The sequence below is a fragment of the Lethenteron reissneri genome, chromosome 64 (genome assembly GCF_015708825.2).
Source record: "Lethenteron reissneri isolate LAM-NWPU_2019-01 chromosome 64, ASM1570882v1, whole genome shotgun sequence".
NCBI classification, from domain to species: Eukaryota; Metazoa; Chordata; class Hyperoartia; order Petromyzontiformes; family Petromyzontidae; genus Lethenteron; species Lethenteron reissneri.
The window spans coordinates 1550613-1572265 of NC_083842.1; the positions used below are offsets into that span (position 1 = coordinate 1550613).

Here is a 21653-nt window from a genome sequence, read left to right on the forward strand (position 1 = left end):
AAACCTCGGGTCCACTTCCTGGGTTCATGGAGTTCTGCCATTACGAGTAGGGTACATTTCATTAAAGCATGTTTTTAAAAAAGTATTTTAAAATATTACTTATTTCATTCAATATCCTGGTCTATTGCATGTTCACCTGGTTACACAAATTGTAATAATAATTTCAAATTAACTTAACTTCAGGAAGGCAACAGTATAATGTGCTCTCAGTGTCAATACACACCCAGCTATTGTATGAACATTCTGAGATGACGCAGGCTCTGCTCTGTAGAGAAAAGGTTCCCTTTCTTGATTTAAATAAAGGGCCCTTCAGTGCAGCTTCTCATTTTAATATCACTCGGTGGCCTCGGTCTCTTTGAAAAACCGTTTTTTTTAACTCCCTCAGAATGAACAAATGCGGACACCATGTGACCCGTTGCCCACTCCGCTCTTTGCAGGATGGGTCCAATATCTGTGTGGCACAGACCGGAGCCTGACTGGACATCCCCTACGTGGAGACGGCGATTTTGCGCGAATGCCACGATGATGGATTCTCTCACTTCGGCTTGATTCGTTCAAGCAAAACGGAGCTCGCGTCTCGCCCGTTCCGGGGGCAATGATCGCACTTCACTGCGCCCAGTAAGCACACACGTAACAAATCACCGGTTGGAATGATTTTCTGCTGATTACATTTTGCACTGCAGGAAAATCCATCACGTCCAATAATTATTCCCCCGATGAATAATCTCTCACAGCTGGCGTTGTGGAGCGGAGGAGGGCCCCTCTCTGCTCAACCGGCGTCTTCACACAGCAGCCCGTGCCTCTCGTGCGGTCCCCAGGTGGAGCGAGGGGACCTACTCGAGGAGTCCCGAGCCTCCTCCAGTGCAGCCTGCCCATGTCTCCACGCGTCGACCCACGACTCGTGTAAGCTGTAGCCCAGCGGGAGCGCTCGGCCCACAGGGCACAAACAATGATGGCCGATCCCCACCTTTTCTCCTCGTTCGGGGACGTGTTAGTGCAGGTCGGGGAATCTTGCTTTGGGGTCTTCCGACAAAGTGCATTTTGCATCACAGCACCGGTCAACGGTCTCTTGCTGTGCTTATTTTGTGGACGGACAGAGATACCGATGACGATCTGGAATGTGTCTGTTAAAATCAGGTCAATCACATTTGTAGTTTGTACTTTCATTGGAGGATGGATATGCTCACTTATTTGTCTAATTGGACAAAACTAATTCACGTACGCAATGCTCTTGCTAGTGTTGTGTTCTTGTTGTTTGGATCTGGTGGCTGTGCTGTGATGGTCTGTCAATTTGTTGTCACCGGACAGGTCAAAGTTTAAATAAAAATTACATTGCTGCTGCGAATTACATTGCTGCTGCATCATGTCACAACAGCAGCAATGAAACATTTCACTAACCAAGTAGCTGCCATTTTTTTTCTTTGCAGATAAGTGGAGTTCATCCTATTCGCAGGTCTTGAAGTGTCCCTTTTTCCTGGAATTCACTTCGGGAAAACAACATCGTTACTACTCTGCACACATTTTCAGGGCTAAGTGGAGCCTTGTGGCAAAGCCGTGCCTTGGCCATGATTTCCATAAATTTGCGGACAACCACGCTAATGAGACCCGTGATCTTCGTCCTCCATGTCTCCTTGGATGAGGAGAATTCTGCTGTAGTCATGTTGGATTCTGTGCTCTCCGCATGGGCAAAAGCAAGCGAGGAATCATACCTCCTCCTGCGTGAAGTTGTAGATGGGGTTGTGGGGGGCATCTGCGCGTACGAGTGCTCCCATCCGAGGTCCCCGGCTGACGGAGTACAATACGCGGCGGTGGCGTAATGGGTCTTCGTCGTTTGTTGACGCCCGTAGCTCTTGGCTGCCAATGGTCCGCGTGGCACCTAAGGAGGGGCGACGGCGTGCAGTGCAGACCACACATGGTGCGGGGGATATGTCTCAGAGGCCGCGATACAGAGCGCACGATGCACCACATAGGCCACAGCGCATGCAGCTCACTCTGCTCCACACACATTACATGGCACACGGCCTCACAACACACACCTTGCATCGCGAACGACAAACAACAAAATAAACTCCGCAACATTAGACATTGCAATGCCACTTACTCTGTGCACGCTCCACAACGAAGAGCTTTACACGACGCTATGCAGACAATAAATTGCACTGCATGTACCACAATATGCATCAAATAATGCACATCAAAAACCACGCTGTACTTATTGCACAAAACACAGCTTACACAATATTGCACAGTAATGTGAATGCACCCCGCTAGGAAATGTTTTAAAATTCAGCGGTAGATACCTTCCACTCACAAGGGAGCTGCCCTTCAATTCCATAATCACACCTCGACTCACGTATTACTTGTAAAGCCACAAATATAAATCACTGGAATTGTTTTTCTGTCTGCTATTGAAATGTCACGAGATTAGATTGGCATCTGCTGTATCCTGATGTTACGGCTATGTCGTGATAATATTTAATTATTAGCCGCCAGGTATTTTTGAGATGGTTTGCCATGTAATATCTACATCATTATGTCGCGATTTTGGACGCGACCTGTAATTGCGTTAAATTTGTATTTCGTGCCAAATTATCTTGAAATATAATTCACGATTCTTTAAGCTGTTGCATATTTATAATACATTATAATACATTTCACTGCAACTGTCACAGGAACACAACTGGAAAACACAACGTGACGGGCAAGAGAACAGAGAGAGAGTACTGACAGATAGAAAGTGCAACCTCGTGACATAGAGGAGAAGCGTGGCGGGGTGCAATTGCCACGCGCACCGGGACGACATTGCACTACTCTGGATATTTGGCGAAACTGCATTGGCAGCGATGCACAAGCACAAACAATGTAAAAACCTCAACACATTTATACTGTTAGGTTTTTTCGGTAAAGTCACGTAGGTAAAAAATAAAATTAAAAGTTAATTAAAGTAATAATGGAAATAAAATAAAATAATAAATCACGACGTTTCGGAGGCAACACAAGTCTCCGTCATCAGGTGGGACCGTCACAGCTAAAATTACTGCATCACATTTGTCAATAAGGCTGCCTGAAAAAGTATATATAATGAGCCCGAAATGTCGTTCATAATATACTATTTTTAAGGCAGTCTTAATGACGAATATGTCGAGCCCTTTGAATGGTTCATCACATCGATATCCGAATGCTGCAGAATGCCACTGCTGCAATGGGGGATGGTGATCGCGGGTTTACGATACCAGGGTAGAGCTGCAGGACACGGCTTCCGTGCAGCGTGATGATCAGGCGCTGCGCCGCGATGAGGAACACCTCCGTCGGGCTCCTGTGCTGCCCATCCGACACGTGGAAAGCAAACTCCACCTCCATGGAATCTGTCCGCAAGATTTCCACACGGACGGAGAGAGGGAATGTTTTTTTTTTGGTTACGAATAAATGACCGGGTGAGTGCAGCTGTGCTTATATGTAATGGCGAGGTGAGTGCACTTAACGCGCAGCACTTCGGCAGAGAGCTACATCTTCTGAAATTCAGACGCCCCCATAAAAAAGACTCTCCTACAGATCTACCCACGGCCCTTTACTAAAACCTCAATGGATATTATGACAAGGACTGAACTTTACCTTATTAACCTTCGTATATTGGGTGAAGTCATGAGTGAATAAGTGAATAAGTGAAGACGGCCAGGATCACTGACTATGAGATCCTATTTATGTTGGTGGAATTCCTAGGGCTCATATCTTTGGTCACAGAGGTGCTGTGGTCTTAGCCCACTTGGCTATACAGCTATCCACTGAATGCATCAAAGGAGACAGACCTCCCACTTACTGAAGGTTCCTTCAATAGAATACACTGGTTGCTGAAGTTAAGAGCTGGGGTGTAGAGCAAGAGAGAAAGCAACTGAGGACTTTAGAGACAGCCAGGCCAAGACCGACGTTGTTCAAGGATTGGACCGAGGGATCAGTGTTGGGATGATGTGGTTCAGATTTAAGGTTATGGGCCGTGGCACTTGGGTTCATCTGAAGTGTGTCAGTGAGGAATTTGAGAAAGTTGTAGTCGTGCAGTCAACATGTGCTAAAGGCTTGAATAGAGTTTAACACATTCTTAGGTTTTTTCGGTAAAGTCACGTAGGTAAAAAAATTAAAATTAATAAAAGTAAAATAAAATAAAAATCACGACGTTTCAGTATAGTTTAAACACGTAGGCTTTCGCGACCAATATTATTCATAATAAAGGTGTTTTGGGTTAGATCTTGTAAGTATAAATGTTTCGTAACCCTCCACCATCCGACACAGCCAATTAGTAAGGGATTTGTCACGTAAACAAAACGCCAAATGAATGCAATTACCAGCGAAACGTCGTACTACTCAAATTGAAACTGTTGTGGATTTACTCTCCAACACCCCTGTGGGCTGAAGTAGTAACTATTTGGCGTTTTGTGGCAGCTGATGTAAGGAGATAGCGGGTGTGGCAGATGTTGCCAGGACACAGGTGTGAGGTCCTACGGGCCCAGCAGAGTTTGAAACGAGAACGATCTGAATGCAGAGTCACACCATCACCCCGCACAGAAATCTGCTCTTATCAAGACGCTCATTCATCGAGCTAAGAAAGTGTCAGATGGTGACAGTCTGAGAAGTGAAATTCAACATGTTAAAGAAGCGCTGCAAATGAACAGTTAGAATGATGCACAAATCAACAGGGCATTGAATACCAAAACCAAATCAAATAACAAGAGCACTGAAACTGCTCAAGTAATTAAAATGATCAAAATATAGTAGATTGCGGTAGTCGCTGATAAACTAGCCAGATGTTTGGTAAAACAAAACATCCGAGTCAGATTTGGCACGGTACATAAAATACAGAAATTAATATCTGGTACGAAAGATGTATTACCGAAGCTATCAACAGAAGGTGTGTACAGGCATTAACTGCACGTGTGGCAAATGCTATGTTGGGCAAACATGACGAATGATCAGCACGAGACTAAAAGAACATCAGAGAAATATTAAATTATCCCAAATACAACTGTCAGCAGTAGCAGAACACGCGTGCCAACAAGGACACTCAATTCATCTTGATAATGTTGAAGTTTTGTGCAAAACTAGCTACTACTGGCCGAGACTAATTAGATAATCTAACGAAATTTAAAGAAATCAAAATATTTTTAACCGTACGAATAGCTATTGCCTTAGTGCTGCGTGGAAGCGAATCATCAAATAATACAATTATTTAAATGCATGCCTACAAAGGGCAGCGTACTTCAATAGGGATTACCGTTGACACGGCTATTTTAATAAACACAATAGACAGGAAGGACAAGATCAAAGGGCTCGCATAATGCACATGCATAATGTGCGCTGCGTCAGTAATCCCCCCCCCCCCCCAACATTGTGTAAGAGCAGCAGAAGCGTGGTCACCACATCTATGCCTCTATATAAGGAACGAAACAGGTGGACTTCTCCACAAATCTGGCTGTCGCCTGATGAAGCTAGTTGTAATTACTGGCGAAACGTCGTACTCAGATTGTAAATGTTGTGGCTTGGCTCTCCAAACACACCGGTGTGCTGTACTAGTGACGAATTGGCCACGTTCTGTTTACGTGACAACCCTTACTAGTTGGCTGTGTCGGGTGGTGGCGGGTTTTAACGACACATCTATATATTTACGCGATCCAACCCAAAAACCTCTATTATGGATGATATTGGTCAGTGAAAGCCTACGCGTTAAACAGAAAAAATGCCACTGAAGTGGATGCTATTATTGCATATAGCTAGGTAATGTGAAACCTTAATCTGGTAGAAAAAACAAAGGCAATTAATATACCGCTACTCATTTGTAAACAACCATAGTTATATTTTGATTTAAAGCTTTCGTGACTGCAGGGATTCATATTCTTGGTTCTTTCGGTAAAGTCACATAGAAGGGAAACAATAAAATAATATTAATAAAAAACAACAAATTATCAAAAAAGAATTAATAAAAATATAAAACAATATAAAACAATAAAAATTCTCAAAAAAGAATTTGTATTGTTTAATATTAATATATTTTATTATTTCCCTTCTACGTGACTTTACTGAAAGAACCAATAATATAAACCATAGTTATGTAGATCTAGAGTATTTGACTTGTCATTGAATAGAGTAAAACTGAAAACCCTGGTGAAGTCAGCCCATCAGCCCGCTCGGGTATAATGAGTGCCACTGTGGGCATTCAATGTTGGTTGTCCTGAGCAGACTTGCCCCTACCATGGCAATGTGGAATATCCACCACTTGCTCAGGATCAGCAGTGGACATGAGTGCCAGCTACCCGAGATAACCCCCCCTACCCCCACTCCCCAAACAGCCCCCAACAATCCCCAACATCCTCCCCCTATACCCCACACCATCCGCACACCTCAACGCCACACCAGTGACTCCTTATTACCACTCACCCAATACAGCAGCCCAGCAATCTCCGCTAGCCCCTACACCACCACCGCTCACTCCATCCCCATCACTCACCTCCACGCACCACTCACTAACACCCACCCCACATACCACCACTCACTCTACCAACATCACTCACCTCCACACACCACCCATCAACATCCACCCCACACACCACCACTCACCTCCACGTACCACTCACCACCACTCACCTCCACACACAAACATCCACCCTACACACCACCGCTCACCTCCACACACACCCACAAACACCCACCCCACACACCACCACCCACCTCCACACACCACCACACACCACCACACACCACCACCCACCTCCATACACAAACACCAATCCTAAACACCACCGCTCCCCTCCACCCACCACTCCCCACCACTCACCTCCACACCTCCACACACAAACACCCACCCCACACACCACCACCCACCACCACCCACCACCACACATCACCACACACCACTACCCACCTCCACACACAAACACCCACCCCACACACCACCAACCACCTCCACACACAAACACCCACCCCACACACCACCACCCACCTCCACACACCACCACATATCACCACACACCACCACCCACCACCACACACCACCACACATCACCACACACCACTACCCACCTCCACACACAAACACCCACCCCACACACCACCACCCACCTCCACACACCACCACACATCACCACACACCACCACACACCACCACCCACCTCTATGTGCATACAGCACACGCCCACGAAGCACGTCCGCCTGCGTGAAGTTCAGCACTGGCCTGCTGGGCGAGGCGGCCAGCGCCACGTATCCACTGCTGGGGGGCGAGATGGTGAAGAGCACGTCCTCGGGTAGCGAGTCGAGGTCCTGGGCGCTCAGCTCTGCTGTCGTGATGGGGGTCACGGAGCCAAACCACACCTGCACGACACAAATGGGCGACACGGTACACTTAATATCGTCATCGGCTGCCGTTCTGTCACCAGTCTCATCCATCAGCCCTTTTAGCGAAAATGCCCTTATTCATATTCTTGGTTCTTTCGGTAAAGTCACGTAGAAGAGAAATAATATAATAATACATATTGAACAATAAAATTCTCAGCGACGTTTCGATTGCAACAAGCAATCAGGTGTGAAAACCACAGCAAGAAAATTTGCTTGCTGTGGTTTTCACACCTGATGATGATATAATGTTCCTTGCTGTGGTGATGATTGCTTGTGTTGTAATCGAAACGTCGTGATAATTTTATTGTTTTATTTTATTATTATTTCCCTTCTACGCGACTTTGCCGAAAGAACCAAGAATATGAATCCCTGCAGTCACGTAAGCTTTAAATCGACAATGCCCTTCTCAAGCCCAATTACTTTTTTGAACAGTCAACTTTATTCGCTGATTTGAAGCTATGGTGACTGCAGGAATCCATACTCTTTGGTTCTTTCAGTAAAGTCACGTAGGTATTTTTCCATGGGTTCCTTGGCTCCATGTGCTCCTCTCTCTGTCTCTCCGTATACACCCAAGCATGCACCCATCCCCATGCACTCTTTGTGTACCTTGCAGATTTTGCTCAAATGGTTGTGGGATTTTGTGACCCACAGCAATAATAATCTGCGCCGATTCAAAGCGTTTTTTTTTCTGGGCCCATTGCTCAGCTGATTTTAATAATCAAGTTCGGTTTTATAAAGGAGCGCCATCCTGCTCTTTCATCATGGGACCTCCTTTGCCAGTACCAAAATATGATAATAGGTTTTTCCCCTTTTTTCTGGCAACAAAACAGGTGTTAAGATGTTAAAACACCAAACTGAAACATTTTACAAGGAATCATGTCTGCATTAACCACAATGCTTGAGGTCAGCATGCAAAAAAACTATCATAAAATATTCATTGTCCTTGAAACTAATAATGAACTTAACTGAATTGAGGCCAACTTTTCAGCCTTTTTTTTTATAAAGTTCTTAGATAATTTCCCAATGATAATTTTCATTTGTTATTATAATGACTATGTCATATTCAAATAAAAAACGGGCATTACTTTCTCAAGACAAGTCTTGGCCATTATATCTCCTATAAATAATGCATTCTCACACCGAAGATTTGATGTATGTATTATAAAGTCGAAGCTCAATGTTAATGAATTAAATCAATAATCCATTATATGCACTATTAATATTAAAGATGTCCTTTTATTCTGGAAGCCCCACTGAATCTCTAAACTTTTTCATAAGGAATGTTTGGCCAATTTATGACCGAATATGTTACAAATGAAAATAACTCAGCATACCTGGAGAAAACCCATGCATAGAAGAAGTGGATAACACACTGTCTTGCAGGGATAGCCTCCCCATTATCATCGTGAACACTAACATTATAAGCAGTACTCGTATCAGCATGATCAGCATGATCATCATCATCATCAGAGAACTTGTCAGCCCTGGCTGGGCCACAGCTCCGAGCACACGAGGGGGTGGGAGCATTGCAGGAATACGTTTTATATTTAGGCCTTGAATTGCTGAGCACTTTCATGAATGCAATCATCTTCACGAAATTAAATTCCTTTTGATAACATAGGCATAATGATGTGCGATTGTACGTATGTACGTACGTGATCGATGGTGAAGAATGCGTCCTTGAGCCAGATTGCTTGCATAGTTGGTTGGCCCTTTAAATGTTGCGTAATTGAGTTCCCTAAGAGTTTCAAGAATAATGTGTGTTTGTGTGCGTGTGTGCGTGGGGAGCGATAGTGTAGCGGTTAGCGCGCTGCGCTATGAACCTAGCGACCCGGGTTCGATTCCCGCTCACGGCCAACACCAGTGACGATTATCTGAACCGGTCCTGGGCCTCCCTTAGGTCGACTCAGCCTTAAATGAGTACCTGGTGTGGTGTGTAAACATCGCCACTGGGGAGACAAAGGTGGTCGGGCGTGGTGCTGGCCACCCACCCTCTCGTATACCGTTCCGGCCTTCATAGGTGCTCACTAACAGCACTTGCCCCTACAGTCTGTTAAGGCTATACGGGGGATCTTTGTCTTTGTGCGTGATAGGAGGAGACTCGAGCTGTAATTATTCAAATCTGTTTTTATCTCCTCTTTGAATAGAGTAGCGATTAAGATACCACTCCGTAATTGAGGTATTAATTTCTGTGCGAAATCCAGTAAATAGGTAAAACAGGAAAATACGTCTCATATGAGTAACTATGGTCCTGTTGCCTTGATCTCATTACTTTGCAAAGTAATAACATCGATCATCAACAATCGGCTCCTCCACCACTTGAAGCTATTATACCATCACAGCGGTCATCAACACCGGATTCCGTCAAGCGTGATCTACAAGTTACCGGTCTATATGACTCGTATTGCGGGTTAAAGCCTTGACAAATCTACGACCAAAGACCTTAACATTTCTAAAGCACCTGACTGTCTGGCATCCTACATCATATTCCCAGCTACACCATCATTTGGAATCCGATCTAATCTGCAAGCTTATATTTATAGCTTTCTACCAGCGGGAGTAGCGCTCCAATTGCATTTATACAATATAATTTCTTCCATTATTTATTATCTTCTTAAGGGACGTATTATCTTCCACTCACAAAACGATCGACTCCTTTGCAGATGACAGCAAACGTCATGCGTCATACCTATTTAAATCACAGGCTGAAAGTCGTTGACAATGAGCTGCCCAAGGTGCAGATGCTTCACCATCAATCACCGCTGGTTTGAGCACAATCCTTGATTGCTGTGGCAGAAACCTGGCCACATTCAACTAAAAAAAACTCAGTCGATGATTGATATCACATACGGCTGGCAATTTCCACAGCGTGTCCCATCATATTTAACAAAGATATTCTTATCATAGTAAAACCATTATCCTGTTTGGCACAACAATCTCAACTGACCTGTCATGGAATGTTTGCTGACTATAAACAAATATATCCCCAAGATGGGCCATATTCAAAATAAATATCGAGTCAATTTGTGAAATTCCAAACCTGTACAGCAAATCAGGTCACGAACCTGTCCTCGCAGACCCTTGACTGTAGCCCTACTGCACACGTGTGGGTCTCTCTCAGGCACTGTGGTTTCCTCCCATATGCAAAACTCGTCAATGCTGGCATTGATCCAACGTTGCAATGCACAAGCTCCCTAATAAAGACCCTTGGCACTCAGTGCAGAGGCTCCCCGGGATAAATAAGATACGGCGTTATTATTCATTACCTCTCAAAGATGCAATACCATTTAAAATATATTTTTGAGCATTCACTGCTGACGGAGCGAATGTAATGAATTATCAAAAAGCCAAGCACTTGCATTTACCGCAAAGCAGCCACCCAGGATTGTAAGCCAGGATAATCGGTGGCTCTCTGTGTTGTGCCACCAGCTACCCGACCCACCGGCCAAGCCCTCACCTTGAGCACATTGTTGACGATGATGGCAGGCGCCTCGTCGTTGACGGGCACCACGAGAATGGGCAGGGTGAGTGGCCGGCTGTGCTTGTGCAGGTGCGAGTCATTGGCCATCAGCACGAGGCTGTCACCGGCGGTCTCGCTGCCATCGTGCGCGTACTCCATCAGTCCCTGTGCCACCTGCAGAGGAAAAGCATTCGGGGATTCCCTTGAGTTCACCCCGCACCGTCAACAAATAGTAACTGCCACACAGCGAGTGGGACCGACACATTGGCGCTCAGTATCTGCAAAGTAAAACACAATGTGGAGACATTCATGCAATTAACTGGACAAGTGTGACCGTCCTCTGTGACATCAGCAATTCTTTCCATCAATGTAAAAGTACAGAAGCGGAGCGAAACTTCAGTGTTAAGTTTCCGTTTCTCACGTTCTCCCACATCCATCAACTTTTTTAGACCCCCCAAAAATCCCCACGAACTCAACGTTACATTCCTCAATTCAATTATCCCCCCCGATTTCCCACATGTATCATGAAACAATAATGTCCCTCCGACCCATTTTACATGCTGTTATTTAACTCACTCGGTCTGTTGTTGTTATTGTCGTATCCTCAAATCTTGTAACTAAATTTTAACCCACTTTCAAATGTCGTATCGACTGCAAACTTCGTATACTTATGTCATACTGATGACAAGACTATATTCTATCATAAAAAATAAAAAAAAGTATTTTTAAACATTCATTTTCATATGTTATGTTTCGGCTTGGGTCTAATTGTCCACGCTCAACTCACGTTGGCTGTAAATCACCACGGTCTTTTACATTATGGTAAGCTTTGCAGCCACTTCCAGGAGTCGTGGAGTTCTGCCATTACTCGTACGGTACATTTCATTAAAGCGTGTTTAAAAAAAAGTTTTTTTAAATATTACTTATTACATTAAACGTCCAAATCTTTGCCACATTGGCGGCAGACATTGCGCATCGGTCACATGTCAGTGGTGCCGCTTTCCCCGCTCCGTGCATCTCCTGCGCCGTTGTCCATCCCTGCCTCACTCCACACCTCTCTCCGCTCGCACACAACAAGTCTCCGACTCCGCTTAGCCTGGTGATCACAGACGACGCGCTGCAGCAGCCGCTTTGCGGTAGCGCGTAGAGCCGCCCAGGCGTTACGGTGACGCGTGGAGCGAGCGGTGGCGGGATGCGTGGAGAAATCGGATATCGAGGGGTAGCGTTTGCATGCAGCGAGAAGCGGGAGACGACCGTTGCGAGACGCAGGATATGTGCGGAGCGGCGAGAGTGATAGTCGCACGAGTAAGAGATGGTAGACGTGTCAAGGAGCAGGGGGGGGATGTGTGGAGCGAGAAAGGTGTAGATGAGAACAGTGGGAGATGTGGGGAGTGGCGCAAGCAGAGACTTGGCACACAGAAGCGTGCAGCACGCAGTGCGGGAGATGTGTGGAGTACAGGTACACGGGAAGATGGATGGATTTGCAATCAGTCGTAATTGAGCCAGTTCACATAGACTGTATGATTCGCATAAGGGGCCGTCCATAAATGACGTCACGCGATTTTGGACGATTTTTGACCCCCCCCTCGTCACAAAAGGTCAGACCCCCCCTTAAATATGACGTCACAAAGCTCAGCCCCCCCCTCCCCAAATATAAAACATGCTTCAAATCGCTTTAAACTATTGTCATTGTAGTGCATATTTAATGTGGCACTGCACTCTAATGTTGTAGGAGAAAACACTTATTACAAAGTCCATTTAATTAAATAGAACGTGTTGTCTATATGTATTTAAAGTTGCGCATTTTGATGTGACGTCACATTTCTCAAACCCCTCCCCCCCTCGTCACACATCGTCACAAATGTCTGACCCCCCCCCCCCAGGTGCGTGACGTCATTTATGGACGGCCCCTAACCCTAACACCATTGGTAGAGGTAATTAGGAAAGCATGACATCTCCTGTAACGCGGACATAACGAGACCGAAATATGTTGCAAGAGCATGATAACGTTTGGGTCTCATAGGCCACATCGCATTTAAAACTGCTTTAAACAACTGTAATGTAAAATAAATAAACAGAAATAATTATCTCGACGTAATTTTTATAACGTTGGGCTCGTTCACAAAACGGGTGAAGAATCTAATGGTCTCTTAACTGGATAAACACGAGCAACGAATTGACTTAACATGATTATACACACTTATAATGAATTCCATATATATGTTAATCTGAACTTGTGTCTAGGGAATGTTACAAGCTTTTATTAGTACGAATATGTTAAGAGTGGTAGCTTGAAGGTTATTAAACCCATTCGTCCACGCAGCAGTAAACGCAATCCAAAGGGCATTCAAGGCCTCCGTGACACCCTGCCACCTGATTCTGCGCTCTCAATGCCGCACGGAACATTCCACCCCGCACGCGAGAGGAAAACGATCCTGCGATGCGTTACCTCCCACCCGTAGAATCCGGCGAGGCGCATGTCCGGTTTGCGAGCGTTCTGAATGTGTCCGTGCTTGGGTTGCTCCACTATGACGTAGTGCAACCTCAGACGGTCAAACAAGGGATTCGTGCTGGATATGTCGTCTTGCGTCAGCACCGCCAGCCCTCCCTCGGCGACGGTCAGGTTCTGAATGGTCAGCTCAATCTCCGATGGAATAACACTGATACACATGTCCACCCCACGCAATTCCATGAAGCCATTGGACGAATCCACTGTGAAGCTATCCTCTGTCGCGGGCAGCTCGGTGTGCAGATACTCGATCATTTCCTCGTTGATCTCCTGCTGGGTGAAGGAGACGAGGCCCTCGGCCTTCCGCGTTGGTGACTTTGGGACGGTCACATCTCGCTTCTTCAAAAATCCATGCTTCGGAGGTCTTATGACGGTGAACGTGATTTCGGAAGGGAGACTGGCTTCATGCGAGACCTTAGACAAATTCAACAAGGGGGGAAAGTGTAAAGCAACACATGTGTACAGTTGTACCCAGTAAAGGGTGAACGTGATTACACGAGACAATGGTGGCTAGGGAGAGAGAGTGCCATTAGTTCCCAAGCGTGGGTTACAATCCATTAGCTTCAGTGTAAACAGTTAATGCACTGTGACCATAAGAAAATAAACTCAATGGGCAAGTTAATTACATGTTATTTTGGAGCAGTTATTTAGCCCTCATTACAACATTTAGAAAGGTTATGTGTTATGTAACCCTTTACATAACATGCAGTTTTAGACACATTATTGTATTTTTTTGTATTATTTTTAACCTGAAGAGAAACTCGTCACCTTACAAAAAATTAACAAGTGAAGACGTAGCAGGAATGGGTGACGTATAACAACGTGATGGGCATAACGATCAAATGGACGTAGAAAAAGGGACATCCAATTTATTGTTGGTCCTTGAGACATTGCGCCGAGCATGGCTTATCAGTACCACACAGGATGATAATGCTAAACGAGGATTTCCTTGGATAATTTGACCTCCAGATCACAAATATTCATGGTAGCAAGGCCACCGCAGGAGCATTTTTACACACTTTTTATTTAAATCACTCCGTCTGTTGTCGTATCCTTGAAAAAAATATTGTAACTAAATTTTTACCCACTTCCCAATGTGCCATCGACTGCAAATTTGGTATACTTATGTCATACTGATGACAAGACTATATTCTCGCATAAAAAAAAATCTAAAACACATTTTAAAACATTCTTTTACACGCTGAGTTAAATAAAAGCGTGTAAAATGTTTAAAAAATATATTTTTAAACATTTTACACGCTTTTATTTTATAATGTTTAAAAAATATATATTTTTAAACATTTTACATGCTTTTATTTAACTCACTGTCTGTTGTCGTATCCTCAAATCTTGTAACTCAATTTCAACCGTCTTCCCAATGTCGTATCGACTGCAAACTTGGTATAGGTATGTCAAATTGATGACAATACTATATTCTATCATTGAAAAAATGTAAAAGATATATTTTTAAACAATATTTTTTACGGGTCTAACTGTTCACGCTCAACTCACGTTGCCTGTAAATCACCACGGTCCCTTACGCTGTGCCAAGCTGCGGGGCCACTTCCTGGAGTCGTGGAGTTCTGCCATTACGAGTAGGGTACATTTCATTAAAGTGTGTTTTTAAAAAGAATTTTTAAATATTTTATTTACAAGTAACTTCCCATTAAACGGGTACCGTGATACATTTCTGTAGAGCTTTCCAGCTCTTCTCCAAGGGCATGTTAACTCACCCCTCAGTATGGGGGGCTCAAATGGGGGGGCTGTACTGCACTGCCTTAAATTAGGCATAACAGCCAACTGCTGCTCTATCTATTCCTACTTTTGCATTATCTCTTGTGTAGAATACTAAAGGAAACAGCTCCAAATCCTAAAAACTGGACCTTCAGAAACAAATTCTGAAGACTCAGTTGGCAGAATCCTGCATAAGTAATACCCGACTCTCAAAGGCTCTGGGGTAATGGAAAGAGTGGCTGCTTCAAAGAGACCCTTCTAGGCGATTCACCCAGGGAAAACGGCTCGGGTAATAGAATTACATTGCCATTACTTCCAGATTCACTTCCTCCAATCTGCACAAGGGCTCGGATAGCAAGAAGATATTGGTGCGACTCCTAAGCTCCCTACTCTTGTCCACGAAAGACTAGGATAACAGCAAGAATGCAGCGCACACAGATGACAGGAAAGTGCGCGGTGCTTGTGGTGTGCGTGGAAAGCGGGAGGCATCGGGCCTGGGATAAGAGTTTTACTGTAATTTGTGTGGAGTATTAACAAACGGTGCCATGTTGTTTGTTAAAGAGCTTGCTTGTGAAACAGATGAGAGTGGGCCGGTGTATGTTTGTCAGGGTACTATGGGCTCAACGTTACCCACAATCCGTGGGTAAATTTAGATCACTACGCGTGAGTGTCACTGCCAAGGTTCCTAATAATAACAACACTACTTTCAACTCACTTGCGAAAAATTCACGACGTAATTTGCTATAATTATTCACTAAGATATAGCTTGCAAAATATATATGTATACTCTTTGGTTTTTTCGGTAAAGTCACGTAGGTAAAAAGTAAAATAAAATAAATGAAAACAACTAAATAAAATCATGACGTTTCGGAGGCAACACAAGCTTCCGTCTTCAGGTGGAACCGTTACAGCCAAGTAGTGACTTTGGCCGCAACGGTTCCACCTGAAGACGGAAGCTTGTGTTGCCTCCGAAACGTTATTTAGTTGTTTGCATTTATTTTATTTTACTTTTTACCTACGTGACTTTACCGAAAAAACCAAAGAGTATGAATCCTTGCAGTCATGAAAGCTTCAAATCTAGAATATATATGTATACAACATATACCCAGAATCTCAAATGCTTCTGGCCAGAGGTCACAAACGGGGTTTGATTCCTTACCCTGTACCCGGCCGCACCAGGGTCGCAAATGGGTACCCGTACCCGGCCGGATACGGGTACCCGTTCTCTACCCGTACCCGTACCCTACCCGAAATGAGTGACAAACGGTTACTCACCAGTGACTCACGGCCTACCCGTACCCGTACACGGCCGCACCAGGGTCGCAAACGGGTACCCGTACCCGGCCGGGTACGGGTAGCCGGGTATCGGGTAGGGTACGGGTATCGGGTACCCGGTTGCAACCTCTGCTTCTGGCCAAGTTTAATAAACAGCAAAGACTGATGAGGGGTGCGATTGTGGCACTCATGCCCCCCCGCAGGACTGCACCACCCACCAGCAGCGCGCTGTCGGTGATCCTCACCACCCCGCCTCTCTCCACCAGCACGCCGCCGCCGCTGCTGCTGTTGTGCACGAGCACCGGGGCGGTGCCGTGCGCCGCCAACCGCACGCGCACCGCCAGCTCCGCCCGCGTCTCCAGGCCGTGCGCCGCCACGTGCAGGCCGATCACGTCCCTGGGCACAGAGCCGTTGGCGTGCTCGTACACCACCCTGCCCCGGGTGACGTCGCTCTGGGTGAAGAAGTCGCTGGCGACCTCTCCGATGATCAACTGGCCGTGCATCGGCGGAGTCGCCACGCGATACTGGATTTCGTTCTCGTGCCTGATGTCCATGTTTGTGAAGACGCCGAGGTGAAGTGCGGTGAGAGTGCAGCTCTGCCCCTGTGTTACAAGTACACTAATGGGACTCGTCACTCTGAGGAAGGCTTCTGAAGCTCGGATCTCCAGCAGACCGGACACTCGATGAAGTCCATCAGAAACCATCAGTGCAAGATGACTAGCGTCTCCTCCGTGGTGTACGAATAAAACGAGGCCATTCTCAAGGTCTTGTTGTTTGAATTCCGTAAGGTTGTGAGCCGAGTCATTCACAGAAACAAGTTGCCCACTGAATGTGCCCTGCTGTTTGTAGACCAGGTTCGAGTCTTGAAAATCCCAGTCGGGGTCATGGTAACACACATCTGCTGTTGTTAGCAATCTTTTCCCACTCCTCACTACGTGGAAAGCCTTGTCCACAACACGCACCGGCCTTTGATCATTTATAGGCCTTACGTTGATATCAACCTCGCTACGGAGCTGAGCGACATCCGAATCATTGTACACTAGCAATGCGTCAGAAACACGTTTGTTGCCCATTGGAGATGCTACGATTACAAACTGATCTTTTTCAGTTTCCGAGTCGTCGTGCACATAGACAACCCGCTTGTTCAGTATGTCTTGGTTTGTAAAGTGTGTGACATTCTCCAGCCGAGTGGAGGCAGCAGTGTCGTTTCTCAGCAGCGCCCCATGGTGTGGACCGCCCACGACATGGAAGCGGTACACGTCGGTGACCTTGGATCGAGCAAAGAGCCCTTGGCTGGTAATCGGCACGCTCCGTCCTTCCTCGACGCTTAGACCCACATTCGTCAAAATGACACTCAAAGGATCCCGCTCAATTTTAATACGAAACGTATATCGTGGGGACCGATTATGACCGGCACTAACTTTAAACTGAAAGCTATCCTCCTGATCGCTCCTCGCTCTACCAAAAAGTTCATAGGAAACTCTGTTCAGCTCAACGTCCAGCTGAGTGAAAGTGGAATCGAGCTCGAGGCCGTTTCGAGAGGAAAGCAATCGGCCCCTCGTCGGCAGAGTAAGAACTGTGTACACAAACAGGGAGGCTGGAGGACGCCCATCGCCTACTGCCGCCAGAACGTGATCATTTGTGATGTCTCCTCTCCTATCGCTTGCAATAGTTAGAGTCTCGTGTCTAATCAGTTTGATGGTGCCACATGAAATATTTAATATAAATTCGTGTTCGTCTGTTGTGAACTCTCCAATGGTAACAGTAAATTTAAAGCTGTCTGTAATGTTTTGAAAGTGGTATGATGTGTCCGTGCTCTCGTATCGAATTTGTGCTTGCTGCAGATCGTGTTGAGTGAAATTGTGAGATGGTCTCCATTCTCTGCCCAAATACCGCTTTTGTAGTCTCCCGTAACGACACCCTTCGGTAACTGTAAACCAAATATCAACCAGCTGTTTGTCAGCGTTTGTGTGCACCGAGAGGTTTGCGGCCGTCAGAATGGCTGCGTCGCCCTGGTTTACCAGCAGACCTGTGTTGTTCACAACGCTGAGCTCAACAGGAACGGCCATAACCCTGAGCCAGATGGGCTTCCCCCTCCGGCGATCTCTATCGCTGGCCTGCAGCTCCAACCGGGTGCTGCGCTCCCCTCGGTGCGCGTAATAAACGACGCCCTTCTGAACCTCCGAGTAGCGGAACGTCGTGATATTTATACGAGGGGAGTCCCGATACGAGAAGAAGCCAGTGCTTGAGCTCAAGCCATCGGTCACGTGGATAAAGGAATTACTCGCATCGGAATCCACATCAGACACTTCCATGATATTCTCTGTGATCTGACGTCTTGTGTTTTCTAACAACATGAACAAGTCACCATTTGGAAAGTTCAACTTTGGAGGATCATTGACTGGCATTATGGAAATCCTAAAGGTGTACTCCTTTTCCTTCGTCGTCAACATAGGCAGCTCCTTTTTGTTGTGGATGAGGATACGGAATTTAAATCTGTCCGAATGGGATTCGGAGCCATCGTGGACGTAAATGACGTGTCTGTGTCCAATATCAAGAAGAGTGAATGCCCTCCTCTCATTGGCTCCTGGGATATCGAGTTTAAGGAGACCGTGCCGTGGCTCTTTGGTGATCCTGAACAATATCTGGGACTGTCGGAGTCCCACATTGTTTAAGTCCACAGTGATGTTCATATTGTCTGGATTCAATATGTTTTCTCCACCTTCCTGCACTACTAATGTTTGTAAGACTATTATGGCATCACTGTTCTGCATCTCATTCATTTCATCAACTTCATCATCCTCATCATCGTCATCATTTCCATGCAGATTAGCTGCAGGAGACGGACTAATCAACAATAAATCTGGGGTGTCTATTGAAAGATCCTCTTCGTCCAGCTCTTCTCCACAAGTTATAGATATTTCTCGAGTGACTAAAGCATCCTGGAGACTCTGCTTCTGTAGGTTGATCCTCACATCTCGCATACAACCCTGAAAGGAGCTTCCATGTCCGCCCGGCCTTGACAGAGACACAATTCCCCGAGTCAAAATTTCCTCCATGTTGATATCCTCCACTCCTCCTACAAACATTAGACCAGTGAGGTCCAAATATTTCCGTTTGTGACCAAGGGAGGTCTTTACAGTTTCAGCTCCAACGGTGAGTTGCAATTCAGCTATTGTCAAGTTTAGTTTAATTTTATACCACTGTCCATCGTCAACCTTCACGCTTGATGTAACTTTCCTAATTCTATTTCCTTTGTCAATGAGGGCTTGGACATAGCCATCCACTATCTCCATGGCAATGAAGTCAGTCTGCCTGTTGCTGTGGTAGAGCAGCACTCCTTGCGGATGCACAGTTTGCAGCACACATTCAAATACCCCCACCTCCCGGGCTGACCATGTATCAAATGCCACATATGACCTAGGATTCAGGAAGTGAATGGGATCCTCTTCAAAGGCAGAAAATTCATCGCTGCAGCCCTGCGTGACCTCGTGGACCAGGTCCGTCTCTTCAGCCTCACCGGCGAGCACCGAAAGGAGGTCGTGTTGGTTATAGACCGCATCAGAAATGCATCCACGAAACCCGGGAGAGACCCCCGCCATGTAGGGGTGCTGCTCCAGCCGGGCCGCGCCCCCCCCCAGGAAGACTCCGTGATGCACGTTGAGCTCGAAACGAGTTCCTGGCAAGCGCAGCGACAGCGGAAAGAGCTCGTCAATGGTGAGGACGAGCCTCTCGCGTTCCTGGGTGAGTTGCAGGTCATGCCACAGGAAGTTGTTGAGACGTAGGCCTGGCTGAGAAAGCAGGATCACCTCCCCGGAACCCAAATCCATCCGAACCTGAAGGAGAGACGGGGAATTAACTACACAAACAATGTCTGGTGGAACAGTGGCCGCTTACAAGGGAGAGTGGGACCGTTATCTCTAGTTCGTTGGAAAGAGAATTTTGTTAAAATAGGGAATCATGGTCCCTTGAGTTGCATTATCCTAGCTATCATTTATATGTTTTTTCAGCTGTATTTTAAGGTGACTGAAACTCCAAGGAGTGAATGCACTTGCAACGGAGACAGTTTTTTATAAAGTCTTCAGCTCATCTCCTGCAGCCAACAGGTGTTTATTTTTTAGGCATTTTATGGATGCCAAAAACTCTGTGGTATCATTTAGGAAAGCTGGACATCGTGTAGTGTTGGCATATCCCCAATCCAAATACGAACACAAACTAAATACGAAAATATAACAATGCGGGCACTTTTAATGCAGGCAAGAGAGGGTTATAAAGTAAAAATAAAAGTGCTTTACTGTTTGGATGATTGATGGTCTCATTCTCTTTAACTCAAGCGCACTGCGCACCAAAGGGAAACCTCGTTAGCAGTTACAGCTGGTTCTGAGGCTTTGAAACTGGAGATGGATTCCTGAGGATCCCCCATTAGTGCGCATCTCCCACAATGCCACAGGGAAGAGAAATAGATCCAACGAATATTCACTCAAATTTACCACAGAAATGCTTCACAAGTTTAGCATGAGCCAAATCCTCGCGACAAAATAGATCTGGCCAAAGGTTTTCCATGTAACACTGATGGTAGATAAACTGCCACCGTGAAACCGAGCATAGATTTTTCAAGCAAACTTAAGGAGTATAATTTCACAAGCAGGACGCTGTTGCTAGCATTCCACGCGCTGGTTCCCCATTAAACGCCGTGGCACGAGGCAGCGTATTCAGTGATTGCTATTTTTAGAGCGAGGCAGCTGTGAGAAAATATCTGATTATAATGGAACAGGGGCTCATTTAGCCCAGTGTAATCATGGGGCCTTCCCACTACTCCAGATAACTCTGCCTATATCCATATCACATTCCCTCTCATAGTTGGGCCGTGGCACCGGTAGCTTCGGTATATGCATGGCAAGCCGCTCACGGAGCTTGGCTGTCCCACGCTCAACGCCACTTGAATCAGCTGCTGGCTTGGTGAAGGTTTAGTTTGTCTGGACAACCTGGTTGATTAACATAATCAACACCTTACCTGGTTGATTACATAATCAACCAGATAAGGTGTTGACTGTTATGTTAGCCGACTCTCTGTGATGTATCGCATTATATTTCTAAGTTTACTAGGTTTGTTTTCTCTTTCATTTGTACCTGATGATGATTGTTTGTGTTGCAATCGAAACGTCGCATGCTATCATTTAATTTATTTTTCTTTCTACGAGACTTTACCGAAAGAACCAAAAGCATAATTCCTGCAGTCACGAAAGCTCCAAATCAAGTTTTTCCCAAAATCCTTGAAAGAAGCTGGGAGAGGCAAAG

At 45.7% G+C, this 21653-nt stretch overlaps 1 protein-coding gene across 1 annotated transcript in view; it reads right to left on the reverse strand.

Moving 5' to 3' along the window:
• The window catches only part of LOC133359159 (chondroitin sulfate proteoglycan 4-like), a 69301-nt gene that overhangs the window by 5541 nt on the left and 42107 nt on the right, over window positions 1–21653 (reverse strand). Inside the window, 6 exon segments of the mRNA XM_061577562.1 lie at window positions 1705–1876; window positions 3234–3365; window positions 7155–7353; window positions 10835–11011; window positions 13287–13760; window positions 16574–20191. Coding sequence (XP_061433546.1) covers window positions 1705–1876; window positions 3234–3365; window positions 7155–7353; window positions 10835–11011; window positions 13287–13760; window positions 16574–20191 — 4772 coding nt within the window.